The 20,747-nt window shown below is 41.4% G+C and overlaps 1 protein-coding gene across 6 annotated transcripts in view; it reads left to right on the top strand.

The window, feature by feature from the left end:
- Nucleotides 1-6,911: 6,911 nt before the first annotated feature.
- LOC118122168 (glutamate receptor 3) overlaps nucleotides 6,912-20,747 on the top strand; it is a 72,019-nt gene continuing 58,183 nt past the window's right edge. For 3 of the 6 annotated variants that reach the window (XR_004698433.1, XM_035178714.1, XM_035178715.1), the window contains exons 1-2: nucleotides 6,912-7,239; nucleotides 8,423-8,581. Coding sequence is in view for 5 of the 6 variants with exons in the window: in XM_035178714.1 (XP_035034605.1) it covers nucleotides 7,152-7,239; nucleotides 8,423-8,581 (247 nt within the window). In the remaining variant the exon portion in view is untranslated. The remainder of the gene's footprint in view (nucleotides 7,240-8,422; nucleotides 8,582-20,747) is intronic. The other 3 variants (XM_035178713.2, XM_047343497.1, XM_035178712.2) reach the window with 3 other exon arrangements.

Here is a 20,747-nt window from a genome sequence, read left to right as displayed (position 1 = left end):
GAAACTCATCTAAACTTTGCTTTTGTCCACTCAGCTGCTCCAAAGAAATACGTCGTCTTCTCATTAAAACACAACATCCGCAGTGTTCAGCGCTGAAGCAAACTCTCATACTGATGAACTCACCGCCTCTGTGCACTTCAAATTATCGGGTTTGTGTTTCTGATGATGAGATAACCCGCTGAGATAAAAGCATGTCACTGAATAAGAATTGAATTATCAAAATCAAACTGAAAATGTGTAAAAACAACGCTGGCCTGTCTCCTTAGATGTGGTATCAGAGCACTTTCTGTAGCTGAAGCTCGGTGCTGAGCCACGAATACCTGCGCTTTACAGGAAGCCTTATAGGGGAATGAAACATAAGCGCTTTATCGTAGAGTTTTACAACAATCAGTGATCTCGTTTTATCTCCTGACCTTTCTGGGGAGCTTCAGACCACTTACTGCAGCTGTAACGTCGGGTAACATAACACAAAGCGATGTCAGAAAATTTGATCTGGAGAACTTTACGTGCATTTTACTTTTATTGTTGTGTTGTTGTGGCTGCACATAAAACCTCTCCGGGGAACCACTTCACAGCACAAGCAGGCGTGTCACATGCTGCCCATTGTTTTGGTTGCGTTTTATTAAATCCTAGTTAATCCAATGCTCAGCGTGCCCCCAGGTCCCCCCCCGTGTATGGCTGAATGCAAAGTTGTCATATTAAAGCAAAGAGTGCTGCAGTCCAATCTGTCGTGCATACGAGAGAGAGAGCAACTCGTTATCACACTTTTTTTGCTTGCTCCCTCTTGATCCCTGACCAAGAATAAATAATGGCTGAGATCCGCAGAGCGCCGCTTGGTTCTGAAGACATTGTTTACAGCTGGATTTCTCACCCTTAATTAACCAGTGCCAACCCTCGTTTACGCTATCTGCCCGAGGAGAATGAAGCCGCGCACGCTTCAGAGCGCTTGTACTGCGCGCTTTTCACTTCGCCCAGCGCACTTTGGCCCTCGTGTCACCTTCGATGTGAAACGCGAAGCCGTACACGTTGGCTGCCCTGTGCCACATCCGATTTCACAGGTTCAAGCTCTGAGTAATGACGCTAGGACAGAGGCCATGGCTAAATACACATTTAGAGAGGCAACCTTCAAAACAAGTATTATTTCAATTAATGATCTGTCAAACAAAAGAGCTGGCTCGGCTTTACAGCTGATAAATGTTTTAGAAATGATGCAGGAGCCCAGATGTGTCTTAGCTCAATGTAATTTAATGGCTGTAAAAGAACGTCAGCTTTTTATGAAATGTGGTGACGCAGACACTTACACAATGAAAGTCTAAGAGTTTCTATTTCCATTTTAGCATCAGTTACCTGTTTGACAGTTGTTCCCACTGACTTTTAAATAGTAGAATCACTGGCCTTCTCTTGATGACTTGATTACTATGGCTGTCTTATTGTAACTGTGTGCTCTCTGTTACTGTATATGCCACTATATATTATGTATATTGTATATTACATATATATATCTGTACAGGAAAATAGTGCCTGTCTAATTCCACACATACTCCCTTCTCTCTCCAAGCAGTACCAAGGTCAGGTTATAGATAAAGGGCTAACCAACAGTACGTTGTAGTGTCATGTAGCTCATGAACTTTCATATCTTACTCAGATGTGCCAGACAGAGAAGCACCAACTTCAACTCTCACCAACTTCAACTCTTTTGCGTATTTTATCAGTGGCAAGATGCAAGGACACTATTTGATTTAGGAATGCCTACTTTAGGCTTAACTATCCAATAGGATGCGAACACCTACATGTAACATATAGAGTGACAAGCAATTGTAAACATTCATGGATGTGCTGTTAGAATGGGTGATGCTAGTAGAGGGAGATATATGGGGAGGCTGTGGGAGACATCTTCAGACTTCGGGGTGACAATTGCTCATGTTGATCTGTTAGCTTTATATTGTTCCACCTTCTGGTCTCCCTGATGCATCAAGTCTACAATGAAATCTTCTTCATAAGACATCAGCTGCTGCCTGAGTTCTCCTTTCACCAGCTTCCAGAAAACTTCCATCACAACGTGTAACACTGGATATGCCTGTATTTAGGCCACTCCACTCCCTCAGGCTTACAACTTGTGTGCATAATTCTGTGGGTATAACGTGCAATTGCTATGTATAAAACAAGGTTAAGATGAAAACTTTGATGGATTGGTATTGACAAGTGATCAACCATCTATGTTTTATGATTGATATGATACATCAAATAATTGCACATTATATATTTTTTCTACAATATGGGACCTTTATTAAATCCATTAATAACACTGGAAAAAACCCTCTTATCGGAATGTGATATTGGAAATCAAAAATAGGCCCTGTCTCATTGCAGCTGTAACACAGTCGGATTTCCTCGCTGGACTTTTGAGAAGACAGCTGACCTCACTTTGCATCAGATATGAACTTTGGCTTGTGGACAACGAGTCCTTTCAGAAACCTGTGAATGTTTCAAGGTCCAGGGATGTTCACATGTATCACACAATTTACACAGTTCCTTATTCAGTTAGATGCACACTTGAGTCATTCCTTGTTTACGATCAGCACCGTGTGACGCCTTACGTCGTTGACTATATCTTAAACATTGTTCCTTTTAAAAAATTAAAAAATCTTACCAAGTTGTCATTGTTTTTGTTGGTGTTGTTAATAGTGTTAGTTTTTAAAAAGACTACTTACAGGATAAGGCTACTTAGGGGCCAGTGAGATTTCAGCTGGGGCCAGTGCCCCTCTAGACCCACCCCTGGAGCCGCCCCTGGCCAGTCAGCTGGATCCAACTCTGAGAAGGCAACACTGAAAGAAGACTTAATGAACACCAGCCTTTAATCACTTAAAACCTTGCTAATGTTTGCATGCAGTGCATCTCACTAACTAGCAGGGCTTCACCATTTATCATCCTACTGCCGGTGTTGCCTCTTGGAGCGGTGCCAGAACTTCACCATGCTATTAATTGGACCCACCATATGGTCCACACTTCATTAATGCCATTTTGACTAACACACCATGGGGAGTTATGGAGAGGCCTGCTGATATGTGGACTCAGTTGAATCCAACTAAAGAGGCTGACAGAGAGTGAGAGAGTCCCTGAGCAGATTTGCTGCTGTGCAGAGTGGGAAGCTAGGTGTGCTGTAGTAGCAGTGCGATGATATCCTGAGAGCTCGCCTAATATTCCAACACTTACGGAAAGAGTGTCAGATATGTGCAGGGGAACTCTTCACTGAGGGAATCTGTGTGATCCTCTGTGAAGCCAGAGGTTCGTAAGTAGAGGCTGCAAAGTCCTGCTGACACTAATTCTACCATAAAACTCATTAAGAGGCAGATAGGAAGGTGTAATAAAAATGACAAAAATATCATCATACTTTTTAAATTCACTACAGCATATACCTATATATATGTATATATATATATATATATATATATATATATATATATATATATATATATATATATATATATATATAACATTTAAAGAAAGAGAAATGTTGGGGTTTCAGACCCTGACACATGTTTTGGACGATATAAACATCATTATCTGGGGTGGAGTAGGTGCAATGTAATTTTTTTTATTCTGATCTTTACCAAATTTGTATTTTATTTTAGCTTTCTTTACCTTTAAGAAGGTTACGTTTGTTTTTGGAAAGCAAGATTACCACAAGGATGGTGCAGGGATGCAGTGTGGGTCTGGAAGGAACCCATTAACTTTTGGTGCAGATCTGGATCAAGGGGCAGATCCAGGAATTTTGAAGGATGCATATTTGACATTTAAAGAATCAGGCACATTCAGCCGACTGATATCTATGCGTGTGTGTGACATTTGGTGCAGCTGGATTGAATTTAAGGCGACTGTGAGGTATGTGCTCTACTGAGTACGTAATCTAGATACTTACATATAAAATTACATGAAAAACTTAAACCTGCACCTTTGTTCATATGCAACAGTTATGAGTCAGGGTTTTTACTAATGAGCACATCAGTTGTCCAAAAAAGAAGTCCCAAAAAATGTATGTTAAAATTGGGAAATGTGGTTTTAATAAAGTAAAGTACTAGTTGTAGTACAAAATTGTAGTTATGTAAGTACTATTTTTAACCTTGTAGAAATAATGAAAATATTAATGAACTGAACAAACTGATATTATAAAATCAGCGGGAGATATGAAATTATAAAATAACTTTCAGTGCGTTTTCCCTTATTGCCAAATCGAGATGGGAGTTTAAAGAAATATTAATAACCCTGCTGTGTCTACACACATTGATACACGAGGTTCAGCTAGCCTTGACTGCACCAATCATTTTTTCTACATTACATTATCTGGTTCAGCAGCATGGATAATTTAGTAAAGTGTAGTTCATTGCAGGTTACACTGTGGGCTACACTTGGGGCTACACAACACTACCCGTTGTTGTTTCTTTCCTCTGGTATATGTATGTTTTGCAAGGAATTTAATTTGAACAATCTTGAGTGTAGCTACAAGTGACCTGAAACTAATTGGATCATTTTTCCAAGTGCCACATCTACAATCCACACACACAGTGGTGCACGTCCCTCAAAAGGTCATAGCATCCACATAGTATTGTCTCCCATGCAATTGAACTAAATGATGGCGCAGTTGTTCTACTTACTGTGTCCTCAGGAAGATTAGAGCTGTATGCCGAGCATTAAATCACATCCAGATCAATAAGCACAGACTCTGTGTAGCCTGTTCCGCTGCGCAGCTTTTGCAGTAATCTAAATAGGAAGCTGTAATGATTTATACCATTCCAACACACATATACTGGATATAAATATATAATACACACCCGACCCTGTTCCAACTAATCACACTCAGAGAATAATTAGTATTGTATTGCTCAGCTAATCTAGGGGAATGTAAGAGTTGCCCATAGTGAGTAAGCAATACTGGAGTGAGCGCAACTTTAATGTGCTGAAAAAGAGTGCTTTTCTCTAAAACTACTGTGTTTCAGTAGATTTAAATCCCCTTCCTGGGCATACTAAAGCATGGAGTCTGCTATGAAGCACTATAAATAATAACAATTAAATTTAAAGACGTGAAAATCACCTGTAAACAGAAAGGCTATACTCCGTTTACTGTTTACTCTGTTGGTAAACCTCTGGATGCTTCATATAACTCAGGCTACGAACATTACACACTATTGATTTTAGACAGTAATGAATAGAACTGCAGTGTTTTCAACCAGAGGCAGTAAAAAAACCCCAACAACATCAAGTTTGTGGTGTTTGCACCAAGTCATGTGCAACTGCTTTAGTATAATTGTATCCAGCTCTTGATGTCTGGAGCTGCTTTGTGATTGGCTGCAGGTTCGCTGACATTGTAAACTTTTAGGGCCAGGCGTTACCTGGGGATCAAAGTGTGGGTGCTGCGCTGCTGGGGCAACAGTGTTGGTATCGACTCCTGTGTTACGAGTCTGATTGTCAGGCAGAGCACAATCTCTGTGTCTAGTAGGGGGTGTAATAATTTGTTGGACTATGTTAAACCACAGATTCCACAAGGTCAAAGATTTATCTGCTCGGATCTGTTCAGTGTTTCTCGTTAAAGACTTTAGTGGGTCGCCATATTCTAATGTCTTGTCCATGCAGACAGTCAGACCTCATAGTTTTGTGCGTACCCTCAAGTGGCACCAATGCAGTTCTCTCTTTTATGTGAGAATGTGTTGTACCTGTCACTGTGAAAAGGAAACATCCTGCATGTGCTCTCCGCTACCAACATATAGATTTAATCAAATTCTGTTGGAAACATGGCTGTTTTGCCAGTTTTAAAGACATTCTCTTAATATTATGAGCTAAAAAATGAAATTAACTTCAGGCATTTTGTGTATTAAGAGTCGCGTTTTTAATTGGCGAAAGCAATCGGCTACTTTCTTGAGACTCACAACACCTTGATCAATCTAAAGCTGCTAACAGTGACAATCATATACTGATATTTTACCATTTGTCAGTATGGGGAAATGAACCTAATATCAATGATGAATTCAGTCGCATACAAATTAAATTGCATCTTCTGGACACCCTACATCAGCTGTTCGGCCTGAAGACAAAAATGAGTGTGAATTTAAATGACTAACACGAGTGAGTCCATTAGGATTCTAATATTTATATATATATACTGTATATATATATATAAATACAAGTGATTGAACAGTAATAATTCAGTACATGAGCTACAACATCTACAGTCTCTGCACTTAAACACCTGCAGGGGACAGCCTAACATCATACTGATACTGTTCAGCATGTGTGGATGGATGGATGGATAGAAGACATACTTGTATTTCAATCTTTGTGAGGACATTCTGTGACATAATGAATTCCTTAGCTGATCCCTACAACCTCACTATAGACGTACAAATACACACGCATGCACACACATAAGTCAGCATTGGAGATCTAGATATGTGTGTAAGTGTGGTGCTGCTGTGACTTTGCACCGCACCGCGCAGCACACACACACACACACACACACACACACACACACACCACACACACACACACACACACACACACACACACACACACACACACACACAGCTGCACCGCCTCACACACCAACTCTGCAGTGACGTGAGGAGGAAGACGGGTGGCTGCTCTTATTATAATTCAACGTTAGGCCAAGTTTGATAACCCCCCTCCTCTCCTCCTCTTCCTCCATCCATCCCTCCATCCCTCCATCCCTCTCTCTCTCCGTGGTCCACCTCAAAGGTCTTTATCCCCAGTAAGAAGATCCGCTTCCCCCTCTCCTCCTCCTTCTCCTCCTCCTCCACCTCCTCCATCTTTGAGATTAAACATTGGCTGTGTGTCTCCAGCATCAGCATCAGCAGAGAGAGAAAGCGAGAGAGAGAGAGAGAGAGAGAGAGAGAGAGAGAGAGAGAGAGAGAGAGAGAGAGAGAGAGAGAGAGAGAGAGAGAGAGAGAGAGGTTGGCGCTGCAGTTGCGCTGGCACACATTCAACGTGGGTGCACACAGTGAGTGAGTGAGTGAGTGAGAGAAAGAGCCGCCGCATCTTGTGGATTTCTTTGCGCATAACCAGCCCGTGTACATGCTTCTCCCTGCTCCTCTTCCTCCGTCACGTCCACGCCACGAGTTGGTTTCACTTCTCGGAGAAAGATGTGGCATCGCGCAATAGCGACAGTCCTCGTTTTGTTGCGTTTTGCGGGCCACTCGCTGGCAGGTTTTCCGAATCAGATCAACATCGGTAAGTTCTCCCGGTTCCTCAGCCTTGCACGCACATCTCTTTGTTCACACAGTCTAAATAGGACACGTCTCTGTGGGGGCTGCACACATTGATTTAGTTCCGTGCATCACTGCCAAGTTGACTTCTCTTAAATCCTGGATGTTGCAGGTTTTTTGCGCGTCTTTGTGGGCGGATTGGTTAAAAATAGAGTTGATCCGAGTGGTCAAAATCTGCAGTGAGTGGTAACACACTCAGTCCTAACTGATGTAGTTTTCTGTTTCGAAATAAGTCAATAAATAGGTGCTGCCCTTCTCATGGAAATTAAAAGTGCATAGTGCATGTGTATGTGCTGAAGGTATGGAAGCCCATTGCTGCCACTTTGTAGGAAAAATCCTGTAAGGCAATATGATGAGAAGCTTTCTCAGAGAATGACTTACTAAATCTAAAAAAAACGAGTTAGTATCTCAAAATTATGACTAATGGTGTGTTTCATTCAATGAGATTACATACAAAGCTAACGCACAAATGGATGCAAATTTTGCGTCACTCACGCTGGGCAACGCAGACGGCGATCGCATCATTCACTTCACTCTCTTGAGTTACAATATTCGAGCGAAAAATGTGGGTGATGCGATGCCGCAAAAGCCAATCGGCGTTGAGAATGAAACTCACCAAAGACAGGTCTTCGCACTGATCCGAGCTAGCAGGTCACTAAACTGGCCACTCGTCAGGTCATGATGGAGATGTCATCCACACACAGTTCCTGGAGACACTCCACCCCAGAGCTGTGTGCACCTGTGGATGGTCCTGAGGACACACTGGCCTCTCCATTGTCTTCACAACATTTACAATGCAATTGCAGTAACTTCAGCCAGTGGTTATCCTCATTTATCCTCAGAAACAGGTGAATATTGTAGGGTTGTGTTTACTTGTGTGACTCACACGAGTACCTGCGAGTGAACACAAATGATCCTGTGGCCAAACTTGCTTGAGTAAAGGTAATTCAAGCATTAGGCTACTATCTCAAAATAAGGAGTTAGAATCTTAAAATAATAACTTACCAACTCAAAGTTAAGACTTAAATCTTAAAAATAATGACTAATGACTAACTAACTCATAATCTTTGATTTAGCATTCATCTCTTTTTTCTTTCACTTGTCAGAAATGGGCTTCCGTAACAGTATATGACATCTTTCCCTTCTAGGTGGACTTTTCATGCGCTCCACAGTGCAGGAGCACAGCGCCTTCAGGTTTGCTGTGCAGCTGTACAACACCAACCAGAATGCGACGGAGAAACCCTTCCACCTCAATTACAATGTCGACAACCTGGAGTCGTCCAACAGTTTCTCTGTCACACATGCCTGTGAGTAGCTACACACTGTATAAACCTCTCAGTAAGACCAGTCTCTGTGTAAGAAACAGCGGGACAACGCGTTCACCGCTGTTGTTTTGGTTTTAAAAAGTTGAATATTATTTATGAACTGAATTTGATGTTTGAATGAAGTGGATGGTCACCGGCCAAGTGCCCTGCCTCATTGACCAACTGGATGATGGAGCATGACTGCCTCTAATTGGCCAAACACAGTGATTATTGTAGACCCAGTAATTCAGTAATTCCAGAGGAGCTGATGAGCAGCACTTACATGACTGTGCTGGAAAGATGGGAAAACACAAACATCGCTGCTCTGGCTGCTGCCATGTTGTGTGGCTTTAGGTGACGGCTGCACGTTTAATTGTGGCGTTGGCTAAAGGTTAAATTGGTTGCATCCTTCGAATTTGATTTGGTCTTTCTCCACTGTCAAATAAATGTCCCAAAGTAACCTTCACATCTGCACCTTGATAAATTGGCCTTAAATTAGATATTTGACCCCTGTTCATTTGTTGATTGGTTGGTTGGTTTGTCTGTAAGCAAGATTATACAAAAAGGACTGATAGGATTTCCACAAAACTTGGTTTGGTACATGGGCCGAGAAAGAAAATCGTAATCCGTATCAAAGAGCAAATCCAGGAACCTTTTTTCACTATTTGGAGATTGTGAGTTTTCTGCATTTTTGTTATTTTCTCAGGGAATAATGGATTTAGAAAAATCGGGCATATTAAAAAGGAACTGATTGCATCTGGTACGCGCTCTACTGAGTGACACTCTAGTTGACATTTTGTTACTTCTGGTCTAATATAATCTAGAATTGCAGTCAACCTTAGGCTGTTGCCTCTTGATTGTCAGTCCCTTTGATAATGATTTAAAACATCACATTATGTTATACCAGCAGCACAGCGGTGCAAATTTGTCTGGCTGCACTTCTGACAGTTAAATAGTCTAACGTATCAACTGTAACATGCTGTAATCCTTGTAGTCATCTCCACAAACATGATGGATTTGATCGGAGCGGCTGCGGAGTGCGAGATGGCTTCATAATTGGTCTACCAGTCACTCTTCTGCCATGTAGGGCACCAAGATCTGTCTGGAGAATTAATTTGTTATCCTTCTTCCCACCAACTGCACTTCACACTTCATGCTTAAGAATCAGCTGCTGCCCTCCAAAGGCTGTCAGCTGCTGCAGAGACGCCTGTGTAACCTAATGAAGTGAGGAGAAGGCCTACAAAAAAAAAAGGAAATTGAGCAAAAGTGTAAACTAATAAATCAAAGGCTTGGTTATGATACAAATTCAGAATAGCTGTTGAAGTCATGTGGTTGTTGGTGTGTGGGTGTGTGGGTGTGTGGGTGTGTGTGTGTGTGTGTGTGGCAGGGAACAAGGAGCAGCCTTGGGGAGAAGCTGCAGGCAGATGCAGGATTACACATACACGTTACACAAACATATTTGCACACTCACACCTTGACGCTGATGCCCTGTTCAACCACAGCCTTGGACTGTCGGCTGCTGAGTAATTACGCTGGAGCAGCTGTGGGGTCAGTGCTTAGCTCAAGGGCACTTCATCAGTTGTTGTTGAGGAAGAGATGTATGCTACATGCTTGGCTTGACCAGTTCACGGGTAAAGCACAAACCTGGGCCTGTTGTTCATTTGAATGAATTATTGTTAGTAGTATTATTAGTTTTATTACATATACGGGATATATATTTTATATATAATATATATAGTGAGTCTTGTATTTATTCCAGAGGATACTACTTGGAATGCAGGTCTTTGTAACAATGCTGGTCTGCCACATTTGGCACCCTGTAGAGTACATTAATGAAAATAGTGGCCTGGATCTGGCTCAGACTATTAACAATTTAGACCATAGCCAGAGCTTAACTTTGAATAAACTTCAATTGATTGTTTTTGAAAGAATCTAAAGGTTTTTCCTTCTGAAGGATGAGAAGAAAAAAGAGATAATCAGGAGGATTAACCACAGCGAGATGTGCTGATGCCAGATGAAGCAAGAGGACCGATGCTAAATGCTCTCCAGTAGAAAAAGACCAGTCAGTGGCTCATTGAGCGGACCAGCCAGGCCAGTTTGTGACTAAGCCGTTGCTTGAAAACGCACCAAGCTCCACAATTCTTATTATAGTCATCTGGATTGTATAATATCCTGTTTCCCTGGCAGGTGTTGATGTGACAACTGAATGTGATCATTATGAACTGCCGCATTTCTATTCTGGCAGCAGTTAAAGGGTAGTCATTGCTCTGCTTTCCTACAGCTCACCATTTTTACATTTTCATAACATCATAAAACGTTAAAGTGACTGAGACATTTGTGGGATTGTCTACAAAACTCCCTCTGGACCATGAAATAAATAATAGAGGGCCGTGCGGTTGTATAAAAGAGAGGAACTACTTTTTGTCCATAGCTCATTTGTTGAACCTTTTGTAGGACAACACTGCTACCCCCCAGCTGGGTCAGGATATAATGATTGTTACAAATCCCTGTTGGAAAATGACTCCGTTATTGGCAATAGGGATCAATAGGTGGAACGCAGTCCAGCAGCAGTAGCAGCAGTGTGTGTGTGTGTGTGTGTGTGTGTGTGTGTGTGTGTGTGTGTGTGTGTGTGTGTGTGTGTGTGTGTGTGTGTGTGTGTGTGTGTGTGTGTGTGTGTGTGTGTGTGTGTGTGTGTGTGTGTGTGTGCTGCTCCAGTTTGTTCTCCACTATGGAAAAAATCAATCTTCACCAAGCTTTCATTTTCTCTATCGCAGTCGCTCTCCTCTAATAAAAGCCTGACTCTCCATCTTCCTCCGACCAGAGATGCAGAATTTTCAGTTCGACGCTTGCATTGCAGATGTGATAGTTAAAGAACAACAACATGCAAACGGCCAATGACACTAGCAGGAGCAGCAAACAATTTGCAGTCAGTGTAACTGGATTGAGTCTGACAAAGAGAGCCTCGCTGTGTTTATTATCTCACCAATTTGTGGCTGGAGTGAGGCTGCAGAACTTATTGATGTGACACCTTGCCGCAGGCAGGGATGGAGTGTGCATACATGTAGAAACAGGAGGCTTGTATCCATTAAAGACTGAGGTCAGGGCAGGGAGAGATGGTGGAGGCAGAGCTGATGGCCCCGCTGGACAATCAGAGGCAAATTAAACCAAGGGCCTGCGTGATCATTGCTTCTGGTTGTGGTGACAGGGAGGACAGAGAAAAATAAAGCATTGGCGTTATCAGGCGTTTATTCAACATATGATTACGCTTCTGTGTTTAGCCTTACACTGCTTCACACATTTCTGCTAAGTGTAAAATGCAGGAATGGAAATTTCTGAGTGATCTGTAAGCTTAATTTAGTTTATACATTTCCATCTGTTGTGCCGCTATGTGAAAAGGCCATATCATGCATGTTTTAAGATGTTCTCTTTTCACTCTCCTAAAGTGAGAGCCAGGATGGATGTTTGGGCCTGAATTTCCTCCAGAGATGAACTTTGATTGGATGAAATGTCAGTATTAATGTATGTTGCTTATTAAATAATCTATTATGGCCACCTATCCTCCCTCTGCTATGACTCAACCAGTGCTATGCCACTCAGACAGAGGCTGATGTGAGAGCTCTTCAATGTGTAGGCAATGCATAGTCCCACTAATGCAGAATAGACCAGTTAATGCAGCCAGATATCCTCCTCCTTCTCCTCCTCCTCCTCTTCTCCAGCTTCTTCTTCTACTTTTTCTTCTGCATTTTTAAGACTGCAGTGAATTCTTTGACTCATAAGATGTGTCCTAATAAGGAAATCTTGTGAAAAAGTTATTGTTGTTATTTTAATTATCTTACCTTGGTATCAGCATAAAATCAATGCAGGCTGGGGATAGAAGAAACAGCAACAGACAATTCCCAAAATATATTTCTAAAAATGTTTTGATTAAAAATGTGATATTAGAGCAGAGTAGCTGCATGTGAAAGGAGAGTAGCCATATGTGATTTCTAAGAAAGTGACATTATTCATAGTTGGCTTTGTATACTGAATTATGATATTGAATTAATGGTACATAATATTTCGTACATCATTTAAAAGGAATAGTTAAACATTTTGTGAAATATGTTTTATTCTCTATACCATTCTCGAGACATAGCTACAGCAGCTGCGTAGCTTAGCATTGTGGCTGCAGTCATACTGAAATCATATCTTCACTTCAATGAATCTATTGGTTGGGAAATAAACAGTTGCATGTTAACTAAATTGGCCACAGTTCCGCAAGTGCACTCTATCTTTCAGCCCCATTAGACTAAATGAGTTATAAGTAAACATAAAAGGATAGTAATTGCAACAGATTGAATCGTTTTTATGTAAAAATTAGACTAAATATATTGAAATTTGCCAATTCTGATATGGTCGTACTCAAAGCCTCGAGTGGAATCTAAACGGAGACACATCAGCCCACCGTTCCACTCTTCTTAACAAAATGCTGCCACACTAATGACGTCTCTGTCATGATGACAATTCGTTTGGAGCTAGCCCAGAGTAAACATTCTGTAAATATTTAATAAGATGGATCTAGAAGTCTTCATTAAGGTGGGTCGAGTCGAAAGCTTTAAATACTGCAGGGGAAAGAAAAAGGTAGTCTGCCCCTTGTTCTGTCAAAAGTAACGGACGAATCCCGGATGGCTTATATTGTGACACTTTTCTGCTTGTGATCGTATCGCCACCGACTGTCTGACAGATGAGAATTTAGTCGGATGAGACCTTATCGTCCAACCATTCATTAGCATAACAACATGAGACATAACGTTTCTGGTCTGCTAAGCTAAGTGGCTGCTGGCAGTAGCTTCGTATATCAATATTAATGTCTAACTTCTTGGCCAGAAAGCAAGTGAGCACATTTCCCAAAAAAGCGGAACTATTCAAGTAAGAATTTAAGAATCTAACAACTAGCAAGCAGTTATTACTTCAGAAGATGTGGTTTCAGGAAGAAAAAAAATCATCAAGTGGATCATTAGAGCGTAAGAGCTTTTGCAAACATCAAAAGGTAAACAACAATTTGGCAACACTTTACATCGTGTTTGCTGTATTAGCCGTAGCAAAACAAACATCCAGGGATGTAAGCAAACAATACATAACCTCAGATCCATCATAACTCTTAGAACTAATTTAAACCGACAAGTCATGAATGATGCATGAGCACCAGAGACAAGGTTGTCAAATAGTTTGGCCCGAGGGAGAGCATTCTGCATGATGGTTTCTATCTTAATCCACACACGCTGTAGCAGCATCAGTGTCAGCGGGGTGACTGATAATCAGAAGCAGAACTCGTCCACTCTTGGCTTTTAAGCTGCACTCTGCATGCCTCAATTCAATTTATAAAAAAAAACTGGCCTCAGATCCCTGCGTTTATGTATTCTGACAGGCGCTTGTGTTTACACGTGAAAGCTCCAAAATGGAACCTCTGGATTTGGGAGCCCCCTGAATAGAAAGAGAAACTCACCCAACAGCGTTGTCCCTTCATTGTGATGCACCGATAAAAATATCTGAGTTGCTGCTGCTGCGGCCAGAGTCCTGTCAGTTTGCATGACCTGCCCCGAGTTGACAAGCGCTCATCCTCCGATTCGTCATGGTGTTGCCATTATTAAGCGTAACACACACACGTGAGCTTTTGTAATGTCTTTGCAATAATCTTATCTAACTAAAAAGGGATTTCAGTCACGGGAAATGATACGTTCACTGACATGAACAGATGGTTTGACCCTTGGTTTAATAAGAGCCTATTTGGACATACTGCTGTGGGGCAGTGCAGCACTCATGGGTCATCATGCAGCATAAATGCATCACCTCTCTTTGAACAAGGGAGTATTGATGCTAAATAAATGGCCTTGACCACAATAGAGGCTTTTAAACATCCTTTGACTGAAGACGCCAGCGTACCAAAACCAGAAAATCACGAATTCGGCCAAACAGGCGAAAAAAAGGATCCTCTTTCATGTTTTTCCTAAACTGAGCCTCTCAGCACTGGCTGGTCATATAATGCTGCAAAATGGCGGAGCAGTGCTGAATAGGTTTGGGGGCAAGCCACTGGAGATGTGCAGTTAGTCTTTCATCCTGTGCATCAGAATGCGCTTACATGCCAGTGCTGTAACAGAGCGACGGTGATCACTACTGACAAGCTACAGTGATGCTGCAGCAGTTTGTTGCAGTCTTACACAACGTCCTTCAGCGTGGCTGCCTCTGAGAGCTCTGTTGTTATTCAGTAATTTCGTTTTTTTTAAACCTGAGATTATCCAAGGACAACGAGTTGCGAAGTGAACCACACGGATTAAAGAAACAAGAAAACCCAAAAGATGCCACTGGGCCAGTGAATTAGCTATAGGACAAGCTGCTTTTATACGTTTGTAAACGTTTTGTGGAAATTGAATTGTTAAATGTGAAGAAATGATTAATTCTTAATGTACCTGAAACAAGAATTTAAACCTTAGATTATTTGTTATTCATAGTTGATACTTTGTTACCTTTATTCATCCAAATTATTATCCATAGTTAGACCTAAGTGTCATATTATTATACAATATTGACCAGAACAGATGGTTAGAGATGATGAAAATGGATCATTTAAATCTTATAAATAAATATTTCTTGTATTGAAATGAAGAATTTGAATATTATGTCGAAACAACTTTGCACACAGTCACCAGATTATTCCCTTCACTTTATACACATTTGCATTCACTTGATGTATTTCCCGGTGTCTTCTGCACTTTTTAAGTTCAGTGTATTGATTGCTCTGTCTCCTGTGATAGTGGTCCTTGGATGGTGTTTTTCTTTTTTTGCAGTATATGCAAAGCATGTGTAGGTGGAGTGTTAGCAGCGCTTTTACTGCAGTGCAGTGCAATATTAAAGTGTATTCTTTCATACGAGGCTCCAGTAGCCACAGGCCCTGTCTGTGTATCGCTGCTGTAGATTTCCTTCTGTCATGTTGTTTTAGCATGTGGGCTGTATCCAGTTGTATTTCTCAGATTAGGGCTAATCCAACGAGTGTTAGCCCCGCTTTTTTTTGTTCATAATGGGTATCTGCAGGGGGTGGCCCAGTGAAAGAAAAATATGTGCTCCTTACAAAGCTATGATCTGTGGAGAGGAGGGAATTCCAGCCAACTTGCAACCACACTGCCTGAGGAGAAACACCTACTCAGGCTCCAGTCCCGATATGCCTCGCGCTTACGCTGTGGTTGGTCAACTGAGACGAATTGCACAACAATGCAGGCTGTAATGCGGATAAAAATATGAAACACTTAAATGTCATAACACGGAGATCGTTTGAACTGGGTGCACTTGGCCTTCAGTGAGATTTTCATTTCAAAACAAAAGCTTACTGGGATTTTTCTGGTAAAATGGAACTAAGGTTAGGTTGGAACTGTCCTGTCAGTGGAAGGAGCAGATGAGATTTTGAAAAGAGTCATTTTTAAAAAGCTCATGCATAATTTTGGAAATATTGCCTAAAACATGCTTTATGGCCACTACACAGAAACACTAAAACAGTGTATCTGGTACTTTGAGCTAAATGCAGGCGTCAGCATGTTAACATGCTCTCAGTAACAATGCTGATGTGAAGCAGGTAAAATGCTACCATCATCATCACCATCATAGTATAGCACGTTAAAATGCTAATATTAGATCATGAGGATTAGTATAAACAGGTTAATGGACAGATTAAATGTTTGACCTCATGACAACGCTGGATCAAACGTTAAGTAGAAAAGATTCATTCACAAGGTGACGGGAAGATTTGAGCCAAATATCTTGGCAATCTATCAAAGATCAGATATCAGATATAATTGTGACCTTAACGTGTCACAAGAGGAGGATCAGGGGATTACACTTAAATCATTGGAATAAATTGTCTAAAGATTATGGTACACATATATATATATATATATATATATATATATATAAACAATTGTACTCTTAGTCCTACACTGTAGCGTACGAAAACACAAGGAAAGGAACAACATCTTTTGAACTTGGCTTCACGTAAAAGTTACGGGAGGATTTTGAGAATGACATAGGACAGAAATTGATTTTGCTTTTTAAAAAACATTTTGCCTCTATTCCTGTCTCATGAATCAGACGTGTGAAGTGTTCTTCTGCTTTGAAGACAGACATCAACCATGTTCAGGGTCAGGATTGGGCACAGTTGCACAGTTTTGTAGACAGTTTTGTTCAGTGCTCAGACCTTCGCTGACTTACATGCGCGCGTTTTTAAATGTGGCCTTTGATTTGACACGGGTCCATTCAAGACCCTGCTGCTTTCTCCTCGTCGTCAGTGCAGAGGAACATTTTATTTGCAGACTTTTCACACATGCTCACAAGTAATGATGCACACGTTGATAGTATATTGAAAGATTTGTATGTGTGAGCCATGTAAGTGGGTGGTTCTCTGTGTGTCCACGATGTGAACTCTTCTGTGTGCCTTGCTGTGTTCTCTCCAATGCATTTTGGACAGACAACAACCCCCATCTCTCCAAACAAGCAGAAGCACTTAGTTCTCTGTGAACTGATGGCAACACGACTACAACTGTCAATACTGAGAATGTTTGGAAAACACCTGCGACACTGTGCCAAGTGTCCAAGCTCCTGATTCAGACACCGACGGAGAAATATTCTCGCAACATCCTGTCCTGCTGACACATTTAGCAGATTGATGGCAGAACGCTAAGGATGCACATTACCTGGAATAAGAGAGCAGTGATGTTGTCTGTGTATTCTTATCCTGCAAATCATCATCTGGAGAGCGGCACAGATTAGCTGCCCAGTTCATTTCCACGAGCAAACACTGAGTTGGCTGTGTGTCTGTCACTCAGCACATTTACTAGATTTGTTGGCTCGCTCTGTCCGGCCTTGTAGATTATCTTGTTTGACAATCTTTGAAATAGAACTTCATTAGCTTTAGTTTTGGAGATGTGGTTATTCACAGCTCCGTGTTCACTCCTCTCTTGGCCAGAAAGCAAGTGAGCACATTTCCCCAAAAAGTGGAACTATTCAAGTGAGTATTTAAGAATCAAACAGCTAACGAGCAGTTATTACTTCAGAAGCTTTGAGAGTATATTACTTTTTATGCCTCTATATGCTGTCAACAGCCAGTGGCAGGAGACATACAATGTTCTCGGATTGTCCATTCATCTGATTCTTGTGAACATGACACCTCAAGAATGCAAAAAAATGTCAGTTTGACTCAAGGATGAACTGATTATATTTTTGGTGGGCAAAGGTCAAGGTCACTATGACCTTTGAAACCATGTTTTTGGCCTCTGTACCCTGGAACTGAACTGGTTGGTTGAGGCATACAACTGCAGGGTCATCAGCAGGTCAGTCTCAATCTGTCCAACACTCCGGTGCTTTCTGACAAAAATACCTGCTCAACTAATAACACGTCCTTCAGCCTCCCTCTGCTCTACTCTGTTCAGTGCTCATTAGCTAATTAGCAAATGTAAACACACTAATCTCCATATATCTAAGATGGTGATCGTTACAGCCATCAGACCTGCTTAGTATCAGAGAGTTAGTGTTGCCACTGTGATTTTGTGATGTTCATATCAAGTGTTAGCATTTAGCTTAAAGCACCACTGTTTTAAAGTGAAGCCGCACACTGACTGACAGTAATTCCTGCTGTTATATCGTGAAAAGTCCAAGTAATTCCAATGTTTTTGGGTCCAAGGGCATGAAACAATGTTCTGCATAATGTTATTATCCTCTATGTAGCTATAAGGCTTGAATAGATGAATAGAAAATAGTCCTGATTAAATTTTGGGGCAGAATTACATATATCTGATATGACGTCAGGCGTCACAGTGCAACAGTGTAACTGTCTCCTCAGTCGGTGCACATTCTGCACCTCATGTTAATATTATAATAAAGAATTTGGTGGATATATTCACTGATTCCATTTTCTCTTCACCCCGTCCTCTATGAGTCGGTAATTTTGGGACAGCAGCTGCATGTGTGCGCTGCCTGCTCTGCCTCTCTTCTCTTACTAAACATGTGACCCTGGGTGACCGGGCGGGACAGGGGAACAAATTGAAGTCTTGCTGCTCGGCTTTGTTTCTCCTCCGGTGTTGCCGCAAGCACTGATCTCAGAAAAGAAAGAGGTCGAAAAATAACTTTCCACCGGGCAGAAGAAAACACATAAACAGGTTTATTTGTTATCGTCACAGAAAGTAGAATTGTTGTCCTTGCTTTGTGCAAATGCAGTAGCATATCCAATCCCTCCAAACCTTGAATCTCTCCCCAGGGGCTCTGTCCGAAAAAAGTTCCCTCCCTTATCTCAGTGTGACTCCTCTATCGCTCTCCTTATTCACACTTTCTTATATGCATCAGGTTTCATTTCCTCGCTGCATGGGGACAGCAGCTACTTTCCATTCCCCCCTCAGCAACAGGGCTTGAAGAATTCACTTTGTTCTGCTGTGCATACACTGCACAAGTTGATCCCTATACATCAGTTTTATGTTAGACCCAGAAAAGATTCCATCACAGCAGAGACCCTGAAAGCTGTGAAGCTCTGAGCTGCTGACGTGAGAGAGCGCTGGTGCCACAGGAGCTGCTGTATCCACATGTTTAAGTTTGACGAGGTGGAGAGAAGTGGAGAGAAGCAGAGAAGTGGAGGTTGAGGGAGAAAAGCCAGATACCGACGGTATAACGGGCAAAGTAATAACACAGTAATGACAGGCAGGGGGGCGTGTTAGGTGATGGAGAAAACACACGATGGGAGTGGACGGAGTGTGAAGGGGTGAATTTTCCCCAGTTGGATATCAATCATGGATGTAAAGACTGTGTTAGTAGTGCGAACAGAAAGGCACAGAGCCTGCAGTCCAAAAAACAGCTCCTCTTCTCCTCTGTAATAAAGTAAATGATGTAAGTCTTCACCGCTGACTGTGATCAGGGGCATTTACCTGAGTTGACTCGTGTTACTGCCCCATGAGCCCAAATATATGATTGCATCAGTCCTTCTGGAGAGCAGGCCGTCCATTTAACCTTGACAAACTGAAGATAATGGTGCCATTTTGAGAATTGGATGATATTGAGTTTCTGAGAGGTTTAAGTTTTATGGCTGTCTTCTATTCTCGGACACAACTGAGCTGAATAAAATCTCTTTCTGCAGAAATCTGGACTTTTGTAACTCTACCAGCAACAATGAGCCATGCTGAATCCAAAAACTGAAAACTGTTGATGAAGGGCTTTGAATCAAAGGCCAGTTGAATAATAAAAATTATGCCTAAATATGGTCCCTCAGTGTACAACTGCGCTATTTCTTTCTGTGGATTCTTGTGTTGGTATGTTTCCCACACTGGTGAGGTCTGATGTGTGTGAAGGCTGAGAAAATGGTGGGATGGAGGAACGATAAAATGACGGAGAGAAAGATGACTGAACTGAGCTATCAGGCATGTGTGGGTGAATGAATGGTTGTTCTAATGGAAGAGTTCAGATGAAGAGGAGCAACTTTGGAAATGGATCCAGCACTGGACTCCAACTACATTAGCGGACATTAATGTGTGCTGATACTTTTCTGATGTAACAGATCATATTTAAAGTCCAGTTATGTCAAGTCCAGTGGGCTAAATTCACTAACACTTCAGGGTTTAAACCCAATTCTGGGTGTGTGAAATTGTTCACCAGTTTTCCTTTGCACGATCGTCTGTCTAATTTGAATTTGGATGATCTCTGTGACATTTGTATTAAAGAGCATTAGGGCCAGGCATAAAAAAATATGGGACACATTTTTTCCCCCATTTTGCATTTTTATAATCAAGTCAAAACTTACGTCAACTCAGCCAGAGGAAGACAATTTTTGTATTATTCTAGATTGGTAACACCAAGGTTAAGAATAAAGGAAAAGGCTTTACATTATTGATAAGATACATCGATCAATTACATTTACAAATGCACCACTTTACATTCCGAGGATTTTTACATTGATATCTGTCAGTTACTCCTTCCACTGGATATGGTGGACCAGAGGAGTTGACTATTCTCAACAGTTCAACTATATTCACAAAATAGTATTTCATCTTTATTCTCTACATTTTGATTTAATTATTAAAATGAAAAACGCTTTATGCCTCTGGCCCTCATACTCTTTCATACATCTGAATGCTTTTGTTGGTTATTCTCATTTTGAGAGGATACA

Source organism: Hippoglossus stenolepis, chromosome 15, assembly GCF_022539355.2.
Source record: "Hippoglossus stenolepis isolate QCI-W04-F060 chromosome 15, HSTE1.2, whole genome shotgun sequence".
NCBI lineage: Eukaryota > Metazoa > Chordata > Actinopteri > Pleuronectiformes > Pleuronectidae > Hippoglossus > Hippoglossus stenolepis.
The sequence above is the reverse complement of the archived record's forward strand: the minus strand, read 5'-3'. Positions and strand labels throughout refer to the sequence as shown.